The sequence below is a fragment of the Garra rufa genome, chromosome 6, assembly GCF_049309525.1.
Source record: "Garra rufa chromosome 6, GarRuf1.0, whole genome shotgun sequence".
Taxonomy (NCBI): Eukaryota; Metazoa; Chordata; class Actinopteri; order Cypriniformes; family Cyprinidae; genus Garra; species Garra rufa.
Window position 1 is genome coordinate 9,646,398 of NC_133366.1, and position 20,906 is coordinate 9,667,303.

Below are 20,906 nucleotides of genomic sequence, written 5' to 3' on the forward strand. Positions count from 1 at the left end.
AGTGAAAAATTACCTATGTCCATTTCTCTTAGTTCTTTTATCAAACATGCCCTTTCGTTTTCATACTCAACACAATTCATCAGAACATGCTCTACAGTTTCATCTTCTCCACACTTACTGCAATTCCCAGATTCGTGTTTATTAATTTTATATAGAGAGTGGTTTAGAACTGTGTGCCCTAATCTGAGTCTTGTTATTACTGTATCCTCTCTCCTATTACCGAAATTCCCTCTTTCATTTCCAACTTTATTTACTATATGGAAAAAATGTCTTCCTCTTTCTTCCTTATTCCAAGACTCCTGCCATTTTATTTTAATTACTGTTCTAATTTTGGCCTTAAACTCTTCCCTGCTTAGTGCTATGTTCATTTCTATATTTGATAATTTCAGCGCTTGCTTTGCCAGCTGATCAGCTTCTTCATTTCCATCTACTCCCACATGCGCTGGAACCCAAACAAAAGACAAACATATTCCTAATTTTTCAACTCTATACATGCTTGAAAGAGTTTCATATAGAATGTCTTGTCTTGTAGATCTCCCACTAATGAGGCTTGACAATACTGAGTGAGAGTCCGAGCAAATAACTGCACTAATTGGACGATTCTCCTCCACCCATTGAATAGCTAGCAAGATTGCCACCATCTCTGTCGAATAGACTCCTACATGATCTGTAACTCTTTTAACAATTTTAATCTGACAATGTGGAATTACAACAGCTGCTGATGCTCGACCGGTTACAGGATCTTTAGACCCGTCAGTAAATATTTGAATTACTGAGCAATACTTGTGTTTTAGATACTGTTCTACTACTGCATCTTTTGATATTACCCTGTTTTTATCATTAATCATTTCTTGTAGATTAAAATCTACCTCTGGTAATGAGAACAGCCAAGGACAAATGTTTGACACTACCACAGTAGGACTTACATTAATATTTATTAGACCTGCTGATTGAGCTTCTTCATCAGCAATCCACCCGAAACTTCTTATTTTATCCGACTCATGCTCCCAACATTTTCTCAAAACTTTTTTAATAGGATGAGAATCATAATGTCCCTGTACTGATATCCAGTAGGCCATCCGTATTTTTAATCGTCTGAGATTAAGAGGCAGTTCACACATTTCGACCTGCAAAGCAGAAATAGAAGAAGATCTTAATGCTCCACAGCATAATCGTAATGCTTGAGACTGGACTACATCAACTTTTCCTAACATAGTTTTAGTTGCTGAGCCATATACTATGCATCCATAATCTATGGCTGATCTAATTAATGCACAATATATTCTCTTCATTGATTGTCGTTTAGCACCCCATTCCATCCCAGCTAAACATCTTAGTATATTTAATACTCTTTTACATTTATCGACAACTTTCTGTATATGTATTGCAAATGTTAATTTTGCATCCAGCCAAACTCCTAAATATCTTATCACACTCACTTGTTCTAACATTTCCCCATATAACTGTAATTTTATACTTGGGCTTACCCTCTTTTTAGAAAAACAAATAACCTGAGTTTTCGATACTGATAATCGAAATCCCCATTTATCAGCCCATTTTTCAACCTCATCAATTGCTCTCTGCATGCTCTTAGCCACATATGTCACATTCCCCCCTCTCTTCCAAAGTGCTCCGTCATCCGCAAACAAGGATTTCTCAACTCCCTTGTCCACCTGTGAGAATATATCATTAATCATAATATTGAATAGGACAGGGCTGCACACACTACCTTGAGGGGTTCCATTTTCAATATAATATGTTTTAGAATATGATGATCCTACTCGGACTTGTATAGTTCTATCAAAAAGAAAATTATGTATCCAATTGTACATCCTTCCCTCAATACCCATCTCTTCCAGTTTAATTAAGAGCCCTTCCTTCCATATCATGTCGTAAGCCTTCTCCACATCAAAAAACACCCCTACCACAACTTCCTTACTAACTTGTGCCTTCCTGATGTCAGACTCTAAAGATAGTACTGCATCCATAGTATTCCGTCCTTTCCGGAACCCACTCTGGAATGGAGAGATATATCCTTTACTTTCCATCACATGATTTAATCTATATATAACCATTTTCTCCATGATTTTACAAAGATTAGATGTTAATGCAATAGGCCTGTAATTGGACGGTATTATATATGATCCTTCCCTGGTTTAGCTATTGGGATAATTATTCCGTGCTTCCATATATCTGGTAAAATCCCTTTTTCCCATATCTTATTAAATAGACGCAATACTATATTTAACGAAATATCTGAGAGGTGTTTTACCATCTCATAGCACACATCATCTTTACCAGGAGAAGTTAGTTTAGCTCTACAAATAACGTCGCAACCTCAATCCACACCTCTATGATCCACACGGACGCGGACACGAGCACAAGCAGTGTACTCGACGAGATGCACGTTGTAAGTGTAAGGTTTTAGGTTTTCACTATGGTTTTCACATGCCCTGACCAAAACGGAAGCACAATAAACATATGAAACTAAAAGGCTTTTTTTTTAGTTCACGCTGTCCTTCTCTTTTAACAGTGGCTTTTATGCTCCATTTTAGTTGGGCCTCAGTCCACCATCCATCCAACATTGTAGTTTTTTGACACCCAGGCAAACAGAATTGTATTATTATTTCGTATTTTAGAACAACAACAATCATCATTATTATTAGATACCTAAAAAAGAAGCATGTTTGAAAGAATGGGTGATTTGACAATCACTGTCTTTCTGCTATAAACAGCTCAAACCCTCCTATTTTTGCATGCCATCATCAGTCCCTTGTTTGTCCTGAACAGTTAAACTGTTCAGAAAAATCCTTCAGGTCCCACAAATTATTATTATTTTTACATTTTTGTGTATTTGAACCCTTTCCAAAAATAACTGTGTGATTTTGAGATCCATGTTTTCACTCTGAGGACAACTGACTCTGACTCATATGCAACTATTACAGAAGGTTCAAACACTCACTGATGCTCCACAAGGAAAAACAGTGCATTAAAAATCAAGGGGTGTCAGGGCTGTTCTTTTGAACAGAATAAAGATGTGTACAATTTTTCTGATTTTGCCTAATTTTTTTTTTCCATTTGGTACTGCCCTTAAGAGGCTACATAAGACACATACGTGTTTCCAGAAGACAAAATAAGCTACATTTATTCTGATCTTCAAATTCCAAAAGTTTTAACCCCACGGCTCATAATGCATCATGTTTCCTTCTAAAGCATCAGTGAGTGTTTGAACCTTCTGTTATAGTTGCATATGAGTCCCTCAGTTGTCCTCAGAAAAGATGGGTCTCAAAATCATACAGTCATTGTTGGAAAGGGTTCAAATACACAACAATGCTGGAAAACCAAAGAATTTGTGGGATCTGATGGATTTTTCTGAAGAACAGCAGGCAGTTTAACTGTTCAGGACAAACAAGGGACTCATGAACAACTATCACTAAACAAAAAAACAGCTGTGGATTATTCAGGTAACAATACAAGCATATGTACACTTTTGAACGGGATCATTTTTATAAATTCAACTATTATTTTCTCTAAATAAAAAATAACATGCATTTTGTATGATCCCTCTTCATTTGGTAAAACAATTAACATTTTGCAGATTCTGCAAGGTGTATGTAAACTTTTGACCTCAACTGTAAAAAAAAAAAAATTCTTATAAACAGACCCCTGAAAACACCATATATCTCACTGATAAAGACTGGATGTATAAAATAGTGCAGTTTATTTTACACACAACCATGGATTTTTGTATGGCTTTAACAGTACAGTTAAAAGACACAACAGATACAAAAACATTCACCAGTATTTCATAGTGACATATTACAAGGCATCAAACATGCAGTGCAAAAAAGTCACTCATTTGCAAAAAAAAGAGGCACTTGGCTAAAAAAAAAAAAAAAATAGGATTAAAACAATTAAAAGTGCAAGAAGGATTTAAAATCAGCAGGGATCTAGTGCATTAAAAAAATCACATAGCTCATTCTCTGAGCAGCTTTGACACCTGAGGATTGGCAAGATGCTACTGTACATTCACAGTGATCATATATTCCATACAGTACTGATGCGTGTCATATCCTTTACAACTTCCTACTTCATCTTAGATTCCTTAAAATCAGACAGTGTTTTAATCTAATATCGTTCTACTCCAAAAGTCAGCTGAACTTCTCTTGTAGTGGCTGGTTGACTTCACAGTGCCGTTTATGATAGGAGTATTAGTGAACTCCACCACGCAGGAACCTGAGGAGCAAGGTGATGCCTCTAACTCCAGAACAGTTATGTTGTTTTGGACAGAGGTGCTGAGCAGGTGGGCTGGGACAAAGAGGGTCAGCTGTGGCCCACGGGACGGCCAGTAGCGGCCCAAGTTAAAACCGTTAATCCACACTTGACCCTGAAATTAAAAAAAAGTGTGTTATGATCCCATTATAATCCTGATCTCTTCACATTTATAAATGGATTTCAATATAACCGACAGCAGTGGTTAAAACTTCTACCTTCCTCCAGTTGGGAAACTGGATGTATGTGTCCTGAGGGAGGTCAGGAATGCCATCAGGGATGATGAAGCTGCCAGCGTAGAAGGTTGGAGGTGAAAGAGCAGGAGGGGGGGAGGTGGTGAATCTGCTGGAGGTGGAGACGAATCCGCTCGATGCCGACAACAGGCCCTTCTGCACTGCTTCATCTATACTCAGAGAGTACACCGTCCAGTTACCCAGAACATCAGCACCCAGAGTCAGATTAAACACCAGACCCTGAGGAACAGAAAGGAGAAATGAAAAAAGAGAAATGGAAAGTGGAAAAAAATATGGAAAATGGTGAACATGGAATATAATAATAATAAAATAAAGAAGTTTAATAAAAGTTCAGAAGTTTTAAGAATTATTTGCTGTCAAAATTAGCATGTTAACACAGTTTTTAGTTTTTCCAGTTTAACGGCATTGAAAATATTTAGCACAGTTAATGCAGGGGCGGGGCTAGGGTTGGCTCTTAAAGTAATAGCAGCCAAATAATCTAATAACCCAGCTGCTGTGATGTCTGTGAACCAAAGAACAAAAGAAAAAAGAGGAAATCAATAAGTTTGTAGCTTTAAGGATTCATCTATATTTAATTTAGAATTTAGTGTTTGATAACTTTATTAAAGTTCTGTATATTTCCTACTTGCTGAAGGGCACAGGTAAATAATGGGTTTATGTGAAGATTGTTTTAAGTTCTCTTAAATTAGAAAAAGTTATTTTTTAAAGTCTACTAAATGTTAAAATTGTTACTAATATAAATTATAATGTTGAATGGCTATAGTTAATGGATCAAATATTAGAGAAAAAATAACTATTTTTCTAGAGATATCAGTAATATGTGATCAGTCATACGTAGCATGGGTATCTTTGTAGCAATAACCAACAATACATTGTATGGGTCAAAGTTATTTTTCTTTTATGCCAAAAATCATTAGGACATTAAGTAGATCATGTTCCATGAAGATATTTTGTAAATTTCTTTCCATAAATATATCAAAACTTAATTTTTGATTATTAATATGCATTACTAAGGTCACATAAGGGCACATATTGGTATCATTGATACTCACCTTCAGTCATAAATAATAAAATAAAATAAATATATTGTCTTTATGTTGTCTACATTAATTTGAAGATTTAATCTGAAATTATTGCAATATAAAAATATACTTAAAACTACTGTTAGGTGGGATTAATCATGATTAATTTGTTAATTATTTTAATTGACTGATAGCACTAGTGCTTTTATTTTTATGATTTCTTTTGTAATTTTACTAATATTTATTATGACTACTTAATATTTTTTTTAATATTACTGTTTAGGATTCTTTTATTTCACTTTCAGTTATTTATTTTTATTGTTTTAGAACTGAAAATTTGTAAAACAGGAAGTGGATAGGAAAGTTTTGGTTGCCTTGAAGTCATTAATTTCTCTGCCGTAGTTGATTCTGCCCATGTTCTCCACCAGGACGTCCACACGGCTGCCAGCTTTCCCTGTTATATTGATGGTGAGTGCCTTGTTCCTCTCCAAAATACCAGCAGCAATCTAAACAATGTAAAGATTTAATATGCACATGATCAAATTAAACAATTACACTTATTTAATCATTTATTTAAAACAGTAATATATTGAAACATTTGTACAGTTGAAATTTTTGAATATATTTCACAATATAACGCAAAGCTGAATCATTTCAGTGTCACATGATTCTTCAGAAATCATTCTAATATGCTGATTTGCTGCTTAGGAAACATTTCCGAATAATATCAATGTTGAAAACAGTTGTGTTGCTTCATCCGTCCGTCTCAAACTTCTGAACAGTAGAGTGTTTTGCAACAACTTCTAATCAGATATAAATTTATACACACACTTTATCATTTGTAAAAATCTCACATAGCCATTTCACCATCACAGCTTTTATGCTTGAGTAACTCATAGCTCAATAAGAGAGTCAACAGAGTTAAATAGAGTGCTGCTTACACCATCAATGGATATATATGCCCGATCATGGACTCCATTTAGTGGGGACGACAGCGGGGTGGGCTTCAAACAGTTGACAGGTAACACAGTCTGATACAGCACAAAGCCAAAAGCCTGACGAGATAATGAGACATCCATAATCAATGCACAAATAAGACAGAAAGAAATGAGCACAGAGGGAACATTTAAATAACTAACATTACTGAACATAACTTGCAGACATACCTGATTCATTTCAGTAAATGTTGGTGGGTAAAGAGATTTCACAGGGCCAGAGAGAGATAGTATATCTAAAGACTCTGACACAGTCTTGAGCTGCAAGGACAAACAGATCATTCACACTTCAGTCAGAAGAAAAACAAAATAAGCTTATGGGTGAAACTTCTGGTGCATTAGCTGCTATAGGGAAATAGTGAGAAGAATAACAATGTGCAGTAAACAGTAAAACTGTTTGCACTACAATCTAGTGTGTTCATAATTAAGATAATACATTAAATAATATGGTAAGACACACCAATTTGCAACAGCAAGCAGCAAAACAAGCTGTTTTGTACAGCTAAAAATAGCTAGAGGCAGATGAGAACGGTAGCCAGACCCATAAAATTTACAAATAGCCACATCCACGTTACATGAACAAAAGGTGAATACGGAAAACAGAAAATACATATCATATTACAATAGTGAATAGGCAAAGATGTTAAAAATGATTTACCTTTTTCATTTGCACTTGCCCATAGGCAAATTTAGGTGTTGATGGAGGCAGTACTCCCTCTGGTATCTTTTTGTACTGTATAAAAAAAACAAAAAAAAAAAAAACAAGATCAATTTGCATCATTACTGCATTTCTTGAAGGAGTAGTTCACTTTTAGAACAAAAATTTACAGATAAAGTACTCACCCCTTCTTCAGTCGTAAAGAAATTACAGAAAACACTTCAGGATTTCTCTCCATATAATGGACTTCTATGGTGCCTCCAAGTTTGAACTTCCAAAATTCAGTTTAAATGCAGCTTCAAAAGGCTCTAAATGATCCCAGCCGAGGAAGAAGGGTCTTATCTAGCGAAATGATCGGTTATTTTCTAAAAACATTTACAATTTATATACTTTTTCATCTCTACACAGAGTACACACAGAACTAGACAAGACAAACATTTTAGGTTAAAAAGTAAATAAATTGTAATTTTTGTAGAAAATAACCGATCATTTTGCTAGATAAGCCCATTCTTTTCATTTATAACCCTTTGAAGCTGCATTTTCTAAGTTCAAAATCAGGGGCACCATAGAAGTCCATTATATGGAGAGAAATCCTGAAATTTTTTCCTCAAAAAGCATTATTTTCTTACGACTGAAGAAAGAAAGACATGAACATCTTCGATGACAAGGGGGTGAGTACTTTATCTGTAAATTTTTGTTCTGAAAGTGAACTACTCCTTTAAGCGAAAATCATAGTCATTTTAAGAAATGGCTATTTTTTTAAATTCTTCACCATTTTGATGACTTCTCTAATGGCGAAATACTTCTCTGTGAGGTCTCCAGCTTCTGTAAGCGCGGCGTCATAGTCATAGCTAGTTGGTTGAGGACCATAAGGAGAGTTGGCGCCTGTAATGTTATAAAAACATGAATCGAGACACATTCTAACTTATTTTTTAGTTGTTGAGCTTACAAATCTGCAAAACCTACCATTCCAATAGCCAAAGTTAGTTCCACCAATGAACATATATCTTCAAAACAATGAAAAATAAATAAGTAAATTAATTACAAAAAAATGGATATCTCAGTTTAGTTGTTATTATGGGCGACCAACTCACAAGTTAACATTGGCTCCCACTTCCAGAATTTCATTGAGGCTCTTGACCACAGCAGCTGTGGGAACGACAGAGTGTTTCTCGCCCCAGTGATCCAACCAGCCTGTGTAGAACTCAGAGTTCACCTGCAAAAAAATCTGTGGTTATTTCTATTTTCCAGAGCACATTTCTGTCTATAAGAAATGTTTATGCACAAGAAACATCACATTTTATCACTTTGGATAAAGCACTTGCTTAAAGAATTAGTTCACTTCAAGAAAAGAAAATTTACAGATAATTTACTCACCCCTTGTAATCCAAGATGTTTATGTCTTTCTTTCTTCAGTTGTAAAGAAATTATGTTTGATGAGGAAAACATTTCAGGAATTCTCTCCATATAGTGGACTTCTATGGTACCACTGAGTTTGAACTTCCAAAATGCAGTTTAAATGCAGCTTCAAGGGGCTTTACATGATCCCAGCCAAGGAAAAAGAATCTAATCTAGTGAAACGATTGGTTATTTTCTAAAAAAATAAATAAATAAATTACAATTTATATACCTTTTAACCTCCAATGCTTGTCTTGTCTAGCTCTGCGATTCGCATGTATAGTCTGGTTCTATACAGTTAGTGTATGTAAAAAAAAAAAAACTCTCATTTCCCATACATTGAAGTACTGACCCAGTGTTTACAAACTGAACATGCAAAAAAGGTCAAACAAAAAAAAAAAAAAGGTAAGAGATGGGAGTTTTTCGGCATACCCTAACTGTATTGAACCAGAGTGCACAGAGCACGCATGTGAATCGCAGAGCTGGACAAGATGAGCATTTGAGGTTAAAAAGTGTACAAATTTCACTAGATAAGACCCTTCTTCCTTGGCTGGGATCATTTAGAGCCCTTTGAAGCTGCATTTAAACTAGATTTTGGATTTGCATTTGGGAACTCGTGGGCACCATAGAAGTCCACTATATGGAGAAACATCCTGAAATGTTTTCCTCAAAAAACATAATGTCTTTATGACTGAACAAAGAAAGACATGAACATCTTGGAAGACAAGGAGGTGAGTACATTATCTGTACATTTATGTTCTGGAAGTGAACTACTCCTTTAATAAATAGATGTAAATATAAGCCGCTTTGAATTGGAAGGTTTACGGTTCTTACCAAAGGCCCATGTGCCTCTGCATGTCTCTGTGCCTCAAAAGCAGCAGTCACATTTGAACCTGAACAGAAATACAACAATAAAACATGTATTGAATTTTGAAGGTGTAATACAGTATATATAAGTGATATATAGGATATGCAAACCTGGTCCGAAGTCAACGGTGGCATAGATGTCCTGGAGGGATCCACACTTGAGATAACCCACACCTGCTCCATCTGTGGTGAACAGGACCACCTCTTCACCCAGATAAGAGCGGAACAGCTGGCTGAGATGGCGCATGTAATTATAATCACAGGCAAAGTAACTGCCGTATTCATTTTCTACCTGCATATGAGGAAAAAAAAGTCACTTCCAGAATAATTTACTCACCCCTATTTCATCCAAGATGTTTATGTCTTTCTTTCTTCAGTTGCAAAGAAATTAAGGTTTTTGAGGAAAACGTTCCAGGATTTTTGTCCATATTGTGGACTTCAGTGGTGCTCAACGGTTGAAGATCCAAACTGCAGGTTCAATGGAGCTTCAAAGGGCTCTACACGATCCCAGTCATTCATTCATTTTCTTAAAAAAATTTAAAATAAAAAAAAATTATATACTTTTTAACCACAAATGCTTATCTTACACTAACTTTGCAATGCGCATCTTCACGTTGGAAAAGTCATGCACGGTTATTTCTTATGTGTACTCCAGGTTAAAAAGGTAGGGTAAGGCGAAAAACTCCATCTTATTTTCTCCTCCAACTTCAAAATCGTCCATCATTGTTGTTTTAAGACCCTCATTCCTTGGTTGGGATCGATTAGAGCCCTTTGAAGCTGCATTGAAACTGCAATTTGGAAGTTCAAACCGTTTGATACCACAGAAGTCCGCTATATGGAGAAAAATCCTGGAATGTTTTCCTCCAAAAACTTTATTTCTTTGCAGCTGAAGAAAGAAAGACTTGGATGACATAGAGGTGAGTAAATTATCAGGAGGAAATTTCCTGATCCTTTAATAGAGTCAAAATATTAATCACATGCACATCCATTGAAATCCTTAGCAGATAATATGAATATTATATAAATTCAGACAAGAAATAGATGGTTTTGAATATACCAGTCCAACAGGAAATATCACTTTTCAGTAACATAGGATATGCACTATGCAAGCTGTAAAAAGATATATTCAAATGTGTAAATAAATATGTGACACGCACACTCTTGTGCATATAAATATATGCTACTTTAACCAGTGTGATTGTTATATAACTGTCTTACTGACTTGCACAGTAACGATGGGTCCTCCATTCTGGTACAGGTAACGGTTTATGATGGGCAACAATGTCCCCATCCACTTATCCACTGCTGCAATGTAATCTAGAACAATATAAAGAGCTCCAATTTAAATACTGTAGCCTATAAGATACACACTTCACTCATTTATCTGCATATTTTCCCATCTGAGGTTAATCAACAACTGTATTACCTGGATCAGATGACCGCAGGACAATATCTTTCTTTTTCAACAGCCAGGAAGGCAAACCCCCCTAAAATAAACATTTAGTGTCAATTCAGGTCAGAAAAAAGTCACACAGTCCTTTTCAATGCATTCTTTTCACTATGCACAACTGCTTACTTGTTGCAATATTGGAATACTGTTTAAACTTTGAAATAACATTTGAAACATTACACGAGTCTTCTAATAATTCTAAAAGAATTTATTCAGTTTTTTAAGCATTCTATGGAATAATAGTTTAAATATAACTAATAAAAACAGAATGCTCGACTTTATAGGACGCACATGTAAAAAATGCCTCTCAGTCTTTTCTCACCATATCCCACTCTGCACAGATGTAGGGGCCTGGTCTCATGATGACCAGCAGGCCAATTTCTTGGCACAGCTGTAGGAAGTGCTCTAGATCACGATCCCCGCTGAAGTCGTACTGACCAGGCACCGGCTCGTGGAAGTTCCATGGCACATACCTAAGGGGGAATTTGGCCATTTGGTAAATCGGAGTTGGAATCAGCTTACTTGATAAAAAGGTACACAAAAAATTATACTCAGGGTTCTGGCCATATAATTTCTACATTACTACATTACAAAATAATTTTATAATTAATTGTTAATTTCCTACCATAAATATATCAAAACTTAATTTTTAATTAGTAATATGCATAGCTAAGAACCTCATTTAGACAACTTTAAAGGTAATTTTCTCAATATTTAGATTTTTTTTGGACCCTAAGATTCTAGATTTTCAAATAGCTGTATCTTGGTCAAATATTGTCCTATCCTAACAAACCATACTTCAACGGAAAGCTTATTTCTTCGGCTTTCAGACTTAAATGACTGGTTTTCAGTGTTGGGGGTAAAGCATTACAAGTAACGCAAGTTACGTAATAATATTACTTTTTCCAATAAGTAACGCCAGTTACTTTCCCCCCCATTTATTGATTAAAAGCTCTCCTGTCCCCATGTTGAGAGAAATTGTGAGTAAAATGTTACTTTAGTTCTAGAATAAATGTGAACCTTAATTCATCTCACTCACTAAAAAAACAAATACAGTATTCCTCAAAATGAATAAAAACTGTGAAATTCAATGCAAACCTGCAATACTTAATAATAATTTTTTTATTATTGCCGAAGAGTTTACATTTTTCTTCTGCGGCCTACTGTACAGAAATGAATTAACTTTTTTTAAGCCTGAGGCTTTTGGTGTAAAAAGGCTTTTACATTTGCCAAAAATAGAATTTGTTTATATTAAAAGCAAACAAGCAAGCCCTGTCCAGATTTAAAAAGTAAAGCAAAAGTAATGTAATGCATTACTTTCCATAAAAAGTAACTAAGTAATGTAAGTATTTACTTTTTAAGAAAGAAACTTAATATTGTAATGCATTACTTTTAAATGTAACTTTCCCCAACACTGCTGGTTTTGTGATATTTTATAGCTCAGAGAAAAAAAAAAAAAGTATATCACTAGAAAAATTCTGTGATTTTAATTTTATTAATAACCATAACTTTGCCAGACTTGGAAATCACAATTCTCTCAGATTTTCCATCACTGTGCGAACCCTTAATATTGCATATGACTAACACTGAATCATAGTCAGTTCCTCTTACGTCTGGATGGCGTTCAAACCAGCCATGTACATCTTGAGTAGCCTGTCCTTCCAGTAGACTCTGGGAATCCTGCTGTAGTGGATACTGCCGGAGATGTAGCGAAAGGGCTCTCCATCTTTAAGGAAGCAGTTTTGATGGTAATCGATGGAGAAACTGGGCGTTGCGGCATACTAAAAAAAAAAAAGAAAAGATACAGTATGCTTTAAAAACATTAGTTTTTCAAGAGCTAAAATAACAGATCACCCAATTATAAAATGATCAATTACAGTATTTTAGAGTGTAATTATGTGATTTACTCAGCCTCATGTTCCAAACTGGTTTTCTTTCTTCCATTGAACACAACCAAAGATATTCTGTAGATCATTTTTTTTCTATATAAAGTTGATTTGAGGGGCATTTGAGGTCCAAATGACAAATACTGTACATGATCTCAAGGGGTCATAAGTCTAAGATGGTTCTCATACGTCTTGTAGTTTATCATAATTGACCTAAAAATGAAACAAGTTCATGACTAGACGTTTTTTTTAATATTCATTTAATGGAAAAGGGCAGCTTTTTCGAAATCCTGCAAAATATTTAAGTTTATACGTAAAGAAAATCATACTGATACGGAACATAAGGATATAATGAGGACAAAAGAAGGAATAAATGATGACAAACAAGTCTATTATTCTAGCACATTTATTTATCGTCATATAAAGAGTTTATGTTTGATGACTGACATCCTCACATGACATATCACAAGACACAGTGACAGTCTGGACAAACTTGTCAGCTTCAAAGATCCGCGTTTTTGACAGCAAAGCTGCGACCGAATCTCTCAAAGCAGGAATAATCAGCTATAAACAGTGTCTGAATTGCAAAACACTAAAACTACGAAACTTTTCGCAAACGGTAACTTACATATGAAATCACTATTTCATAATAATTACAAGTTGCCTAATAGAGGAAACATCTGCACACTAGCCAATGCATCTATCTATTAGTAACCTGAAATGTACGTTTGGTTCAAAGGATACTATTTAAACAAACAGACCAAGTTAATACTTACCGTGACCAATGGTAGGGTCAGGAGGAGAACCGATATCTGTCCGAAACCAGGCGCCATGGTGTTTGACCAGCGGTCCGGAAGTCAAATGCAATTGTTTTGGTTGCTACTAGAGATGTAAGACTTGTGAATGAATCGTTCTATGGATTCGAATCTTTTTAATGAACTAGCTGAACCGGTTCACAAGGCTGCTCTGAACAATTCGCTCACGAATCACTAAAACGAGTCAACAACTCAGCTTTTGAGAACCGTCCCTTTCAGGCGAACAACTAAGAGTTTTCTTTATTTGAAATCAACCTAGTATTTATTATTTATGTTTCGCTTCTAGTACGTACATTTACGTTTACATTTTAGTCATTTAGCAGACGCTTTTATCCAAAGCAACTTACAAATGAGGAGAATAAAAGCAATTAAAATCAACAAAAGAGCAATGATATGCAAGTGCTATGACAAGTTTCAGTCAGCCTAACGCAGTACATGTAGCAAGTTTTTTTTTGTAATTATATAATAAATAGAAAGAAATCAGATGGAATACAAAAAGAACAGAGGAAGCTAGTGTTAGAGGCCCTTTTTGCTTTTTGTTAATTATGTCATAAAAAGAAAACAGATAGAATACAAAAAGAATAGAGAAGCTTTTTTAAGAAAACAAGCAGTTGGAAAACGAATAGAGTGCATGTCTTGAAGGGTCTTTTTTGAGGCTAATTGGGCTTAAGCCCCGAATGTTTTTTCAAAAGCCCCGAATCTTTTAGGTTTTTAGCGCAATTTTCCACCGGACAAAATTGCGATTGTTAACTCATGATTTCTGTTCTGTCTATGCGCACCAATCTTGCACTTCTATCTACTCCTCAACCAGACCACCTAGAGACTTCGGGTTTTCGGCATTATGTTAAGGAAGGTCTAATCTCGGGAACGCACAAAAAAAATCCAGGAAAACATTTACTATCTCTTAGTGTTGTGATCCCATGACGTGAGAAAATTGCGCTAAAACACTCACTGAGTTTTTATTACTTGTTTAAAATAACTTCAACTTTGTTTCATTTCCTCTTGTAGGCTCTACTGGGTGAATTTTTTTTTTGTTTTTGTTTTTTTACTGAGTACCCTAACTATCATCATTTTCCCAGATAGTGTATAGATTTTTAGGCATTCTATTATCTCAAACAGCCTGAAAAATAGTGCATTTAGCTGACGTAATTGGGAAAAAATCTACACGGGGGAGCATGCCCCCGGACCCCCCTAGGTTTGGGCTAAGCCCTGAATGTTTACATCGTCTGGCTCCGCCCCTGGTTTCGAGAGGATCTCCCATTAAAAATCGTGTTCCGGGGGATAAAATACAAGTTTTTTGTTGGGTTTCCCCTGGTAAATTGGCATTTCAGAGGTTAAATATGACGTTATTTGGGTCGCTTCATCCTGTGGACATCAAAAACTACCCATGGCAACATTGTAAAAGTAGCCCAATTCTGTGGGAAAACCGCAGATTTGGCAACACTGAAGCTAGAGTTTTAGAGGGTCAAATAAAGATAAAAGAAATGTGTTTTAGCTGTTTAAAAATGCATTTTTTTTTTTATAAAAAATGCGAATGCTAATGCATAGTGAGTTAAATAAACAAGCAAATAAACAAGCACGCAAAAAAGATATATTTAACAACTAAACTTTTTAACTTGATATTAAAAAATGCGCTGTGCAATGATTGATTGCAATTAATCCCATCCAAAATTAAAAAGTTTTTGTTTACATAATATATGTAAACTATGTGTGTACTGTATATTTATTATGCATATATAAATACACATGCATACAGTATATATTTTGAAAATATTTACATGTATATATTTTTATTGATATAATTAATATTATATATAAATATATTTAATATAGAAACATAACATATATTTTAAATATATCCATGCATGGTTATATATACATAATATACACAGTACACACACATATACAGTGCCTTGCAAAAGTATTCATACCCCTTTATTTTTTGTTATGTTGCAGCCTTATGTTAAACTGCTTTAAATTACTTTTTTCCCCACATCAATTTACACTCCATACATCATAATGACAAAGCAAAAAACAGATTTGCAAATTTTACAAATCTATTAAAAATAAAACACTGGAATAAGTACATTGCATAAGTATTCATACCCTTAACTCAGTACTTAGTTGAAGCACCTTTACAGCCTTTATTTGCCATTCTTTGCCTCACCTTTTCACCTCTCAAGCTCTGTCAGTTTAGATGGGGGCTGGCAGACATTTTCTTGAGTCCTAGTTGTTCCAAGCGTCTTCCATTATGGATAATGGAGGCTACATGCTTTTGTGAACCTTCAATGCAGCAGATTTGTTTCTGAACTCTTCCCTAGATCATTGCCTTAACGCAAGTCTGTCACTGAGCTCTACAGGCAGTTATCTTGACCTCAGGACTTGGTTTTTGCTCTGATATGCATTTTCAGCTGTTAGACCTTTTCTGAGAGGTGTGTGCCTTTCCAAATCATACTCATTCAAATGAATTTGCCACAGTTTAACTCCACTCGAAGTGTAGTAACATCTAGAAGCAATATGAATGCTCCTGAGCTAAATTTCGAGTGTCCCAGAAAAGGGTATAAATACTTATGCAACGGGATCTTTTCAGTTTTTTAATTCTAATAAATTTGCAAAGTTGTTACAAACCTGTTTTGTGCTTTGTCATTATGGTGTATGAAGTGTAGATTGATGTGGGGAAAAAAAAGTAATTTAAAGCAGTTTAACATAAGGCTGCAACAAAACAAAACATACCAAAAATAAAGGGGTATGAACACTTTCGCAAAGGCACTGTATATTATGTAAACAAAAACTTTTATTTCGGCTGTGATTAATTGTGATTTATCATTGCACAGCACCAAAAACCTACCTAATATTTATTTATTTTTAATTAGGCCTTATAAGTAAACCAATAAAATTAAATAAAAATAATTTGTTTTTAATTTTAGTCCTAGCAAATGCATTTTACTATTGAGAAAAAATTAACTACACATTAGAATAAAATAAAAAACACCATCATTAATAGAAGTTTGAAATGAACAAAAATATAAGAGTATACTAGAAAGCAGTGCAGGGAAACTCTGATCCGGATCTTTAAACCGATTCGAGAACCGACTCGCAGAAACGAGTCATACTTTCATAACTGCTAAGCGTCTCCCAACCACTAGGAGGCGATATCGATCGTTTCTTAAATATTATTCGTCGGCTCTCGGCGAAACACAGGAGCAATACACGTGTGTTTCCGCACATGTGTAGATTTGATTACTGTTAAATACTTTATATTGTATTGATCGACACAACGCTGATAATGCCTGCGTCTAAAAACAAGAAAACAGACGGCGGAGATGGTGTTGCAAAGGCAGAGGTTCTTAATAACGAAGAGGATTCTCCAGTTGTGAGTCGAACACGGAGTGGCCGCAAACTACATACACCCTTGGCCAAAACTCCCGTCCGCAGGACCAGAAAGTCTGTTGTCCGAGAAGATCCGGTAGAAAGCACCGAGGAATCACCGCCAGATGAACGTCCAGCAGATACTAAAGGTGATCAGTGCAGTCAGGTGACAGAAACAGTGTGTCCAGATGTATCTACATCTACATCAACATCAGCAGATGTCAGTCAAGAGCCACTGCCTGCAACTTCAGATTTAATAGGGTCAGATCAGGCCAGTGAGAAGGAAAATGTGGTAAACAACACAGAGACTGAATCCACTGGTCCCAAGAAAAAAGCCAAAAAAAGAAATCGCTCAAAATCCAGTGAGAAGAAAAGTCAGATAATTCCTCTTGGGAAACCAAAGTCTGGAAGAGTATGGAAAGACAGAACTAAGCAAAGGTGAATACGTTTCTTATTGCTGTATTGATAGCACTTTTTTGTTTTTGTATCTATTTTTTTAAGTTCTATTATTCCATAATAACAATTACATACATACATAGTTCACTTTCAGAACAAAAATTTACAGATAATCTACTCACCCCCTTGTCATCCAAGATGTTCATGTCTTTCTTTCTTTTGTTGTAAGGAAATAGTTTTTTGAGGAAAACATTTCAGGATTTCTCTCCATATAATGGACTTTTATGGTGCCCTCGAGTTTGAACTTCCAAAATGCAGCTTCAAATGGCTCTAACTGATCACAGCCGAGGAAAAAAGGGTCTTATCTAGTAAAATGATTGGTTATTTAAAAAATAAATAAATTACAATTTATATACTTTTTAACCTCAAATGCTCGTCTTGTCTAGCTCAGCAAGACGAGCGTTTGAGAATAAAAAGTGTATATGTATATATTTTTAGAAAATAAACGATCGTTTCGCTAGATAAGACCCTTCTTTCATCGGCTGGGATCGTTTAGAGCCCTTTGAAACTGCATTTTGGAAGTTCAAACTCTGAGGCACCATAAAAGTCCATTATATGGAGAGAAATCCTGTAATGTTTTCCTCAAAAAACATAATTTTCTTACGACTGAAGAAAGAAAGACATGAACATCTTGGATGACAAGAGGGTGAGTACATTATCTGTACATTTTTGTTCTGAAAGTGAACTACTCCTTTAAGTTCTGAAGCCCATTTTGTTATGTGGCTTATTTTTTTGTAGTATAACCAGCTCTATTTGTCTGTTTACTAGTACATTTCTGTTTCTTCTGTCTGCAATCTATTTGACGCGTTTAGTGTTGACTTTTTGTAGGTTCTCCGCTCTGTTGAGAGACAAACCTCTGCGTACATCATGGGGAAAGAAGATGGAGGCTAAGAGAGAGAAGCAGCTGGTAAAGCAGTTCCAGCAGCAGCTAAAAGATGAGCAGATCAGAGAGAAAGAGGCGAGTTTATGCCTCAAAACTGCATGTTATTGTCTTTTTATTTTTATTGTATTGTGTCCAACACCCATATTTGGTCACCAAGGCTGTTTTAAAGTTGAAAACTAAAAATTCGAGTGAACATTGGTCATATGTGCTTTTTCTGAATCTCTTTTTGCAGGAGAAAAGGAAGAGGAGAGAAGAACATCTTAAAAGAAGAGCAGAAAATGAGAGAAAGGCTGAGATTGTTCAAGTGGTAAATACAGAATGTCATATTGCACCAAAATTCAGTTTCTGTCACATAACAGTTGAGGTCAAAAGTTTACATGCACCTTGCAGAATCTACAAAATGTTAACTATTTTACCAAAATAAGAGGGATCATACAAAATGCATGTTATTTTTTTTATGTAGCACTGACCTGAATAAACTATTTCACATAAAATATGCTTACATATTGTCCACAAGAGAAAATAATAGTTGAATGTATAAAAATGACCCCAAGTTTCCATACACTTGATACTTAATGCTGTGTTGTTACCTGAATGATCCACAGCTGTGTTTTTTTTGTTTTCAATCAATCCCTGTTTTTGTCCTGAACAGTTAAACTGTCTGCTGTTCTTCAGAAAAAGCCTTTAGCTCCCAAAAATTCTTTGGTTTTACATAATTTGTGTGTATTTGAACCCTTTCCAGCAATGACTGTATGATTTTGAGATCCGTCTTTTCACACTGAGGACAACTGAGGGACTCATATGCAACTATTACAGAAGGTTCAAATGCTCACTGATGCTTTAGAAGCAGAAACTACGCGCGAAGAGCCAGGGGGCATAAACTTTTGTACAGAAATGAGATGTGTATATTTTTCTTATTTTGCCTAAATATAATATTTCTTGCATTTAGTACAGCCCTTCAGAAACTACAGAAGATACTTGCATGTGTCCCAGAAGACAAAATAAGTTAAATTTACCCCCAGGCTTTTAATGCATCATTTTCATTTGGAAGCATCAGTGATCATTTGATCAGTTGCATATGAGATGGATCTCAAAATCATAGTCAAGTCATTGTTGGAAAGGGTTCAAATTCACAAAAATGCTGGAAAACCAAAGAATTTGTGGGATCTGAAGGATTTTTCTAAAGAACAGCAGGCAGTTTAACTGTTCAGGACAAACAAGGGACTCATGAACAACTATCACTAAACAAAAAAGCACAGGCGTGGATCATTCAGGTAACAACAGTATTAAGAACCAAGTGTATGTAAACTTTTGAATGGGGTCTTTTTTTTTTATAAATTCAACTATTCTCTTGTGGAATATCTGTAAACATCATTTATGTGATTCAGGTCAGTACTAAACAAAAAATAACATGCATTTTGTATGATCCCTCCTATTTTGATCAAATAATTAACATTTTGCAGATTCTGCAAGTTGTATGTAAACTTTTGACCTCAATGGTTTTCTCTGCCTTCATTAATAACTACTGATTTGCCCCTTTCAGATTAAGAATACCTCAAAGATCAAGAGAATGAAGAAGAAAACGCTGAGGAAGATTGAGAAAAGAGACACACTCTCAATGTTGCAGAAAACACCTCCAAGTGTCAAGAAAGGTTCGGGGAAAACAAAAAGCAGTTTGTAGAGCGTTACAGTGGGCTGATGTGTGAGAATTTCATCAGACATTAACCTGCTCTTATTGATTTAAACATTCAGTGCCTGTTGAATGAACTGGCATGTGGACTCAAAGTAGACTGCTTTGTACATCAGTAATTATGATAAAATGACAGAAGACGTTTGAGTTGTGTTTAAGTGTTAAGTCTGATTTAAGTCTCAGTGTCTGATGTAATATTTATACAGCAAATTGAAATACAAACAGGTTTAGTTTTTATCTTTTTCCCCATCACCTTTTATGTAAACATCAGTTTATCTGATTGTAACATGAAAAAAAAAAACACAATTCAAATAAATCTCATTATCAATCTGTATTCAACCGATTTGTTTCTGGTCCATGCATGTTTTTTTATATTTTTGTTATTGTTTTATTGTACATTAGAGAGGTTTCATTTTCAAATCTGACTTGGGACTTTCCACTTGGTTTGATATGGTTGCGTGTGGTAATATTTATCTAGCCAAGATGCTTGCACTTTCAGTTTCTCGGGTACTTTTTACACAGATAGGTGAAATTTTCTGTACTTTTGAGTCCTAAGCAGTACTTACAAAACTTGCTTGTATTCCTGCAAGGCAAAAATAAAATGTTTAGGATTGGTGATTTAAATCTGTACTCTTCAAAAAAATTAAAATAAAATGTGAAACACACACACAGGAAGGAAATGGTACCTTTTGATAGTTTTAGAGTTATGACTTCTATATCTCCTGTCCTGAGGTAAACTTGGCAGAAGAAATCAATTCAATTGCATGAGGTGATTGAAGAGGCGGAGTTCATTGCAAAGAATAAAATGGGGACTTTCCATCTTCAATGCTTATAAACAAACATTATCGGAGCAAAGAGAGCACAAGATACAGAGGACGAGAAACATCCTGT

At 35.2% G+C, this 20,906-nt stretch overlaps 2 protein-coding genes across 2 annotated transcripts; one reads left to right on the top strand and one right to left on the bottom strand.

Annotated features, from left to right (window-relative positions):
• Positions 1-3,761: 3,761 nt before the first annotated feature.
• On the bottom strand, positions 3,762-13,703 carry glb1 (galactosidase, beta 1). Its single transcript, XM_073842180.1, has 16 exons — positions 13,579-13,703; positions 12,528-12,697; positions 11,239-11,389; positions 10,893-10,953; positions 10,689-10,783; positions 9,578-9,758; positions 9,434-9,492; positions 8,296-8,417; positions 8,168-8,208; positions 7,974-8,086; positions 7,202-7,276; positions 6,715-6,804; positions 6,490-6,603; positions 5,923-6,054; positions 4,491-4,745; positions 3,762-4,387 (listed from the first exon to the last, which is right to left on the bottom strand). Exons 1-16 carry the CDS (start codon positions 13,633-13,635, stop codon positions 4,124-4,126), a joined length of 1,980 nt encoding a protein of 659 aa, XP_073698281.1. The 5' UTR covers positions 13,636-13,703; the 3' UTR covers positions 3,762-4,123.
• A 3,108-nt stretch (positions 13,704-16,811) lies between these two features.
• On the top strand, positions 16,812-20,349 carry ccdc86 (coiled-coil domain containing 86). The gene is made up of 4 exons (XM_073842865.1): positions 16,812-17,424; positions 18,271-18,400; positions 18,558-18,632; positions 19,869-20,349. Exons 1-4 carry the CDS (start codon positions 16,904-16,906, stop codon positions 20,004-20,006), a joined length of 864 nt encoding a protein of 287 aa, XP_073698966.1. The 5' UTR covers positions 16,812-16,903; the 3' UTR covers positions 20,007-20,349.
• Positions 20,350-20,906: the final 557 nt, after the last annotated feature.

Bases quoted from the DNA above. Each gene is read 5' to 3' on its own strand.
- glb1 (XM_073842180.1), bottom strand. From the start codon at position 13,635: ATGGCGCCTGGTTTCGGACAGATATCGGTTCTCCTCCTGACCCTACCA. The intron at 12,698-13,578 runs GTAAGTATTAAC...TTTTTTTTTTAG, and splicing joins TGACCCTACCATTGGTCACG to TATGCCGCAACGCCCAGTTT. The intron at 11,390-12,527 runs GTAAGAGGAACT...ATTCCCCCTTAG, and splicing joins GGTTTGAACGCCATCCAGAC to GTATGTGCCATGGAACTTCC.
- ccdc86 (XM_073842865.1), top strand. From the start codon at position 16,904: ATGCCTGCGTCTAAAAACAAGAAAACAGACGGCGGAGATGGTGTTGCA. The intron at 17,425-18,270 runs GTGAATACGTTT...GACTTTTTGTAG, and splicing joins AAAGACAGAACTAAGCAAAG to GTTCTCCGCTCTGTTGAGAG. The intron at 18,633-19,868 runs GTAAATACAGAA...TGCCCCTTTCAG, and splicing joins AGGCTGAGATTGTTCAAGTG to ATTAAGAATACCTCAAAGAT.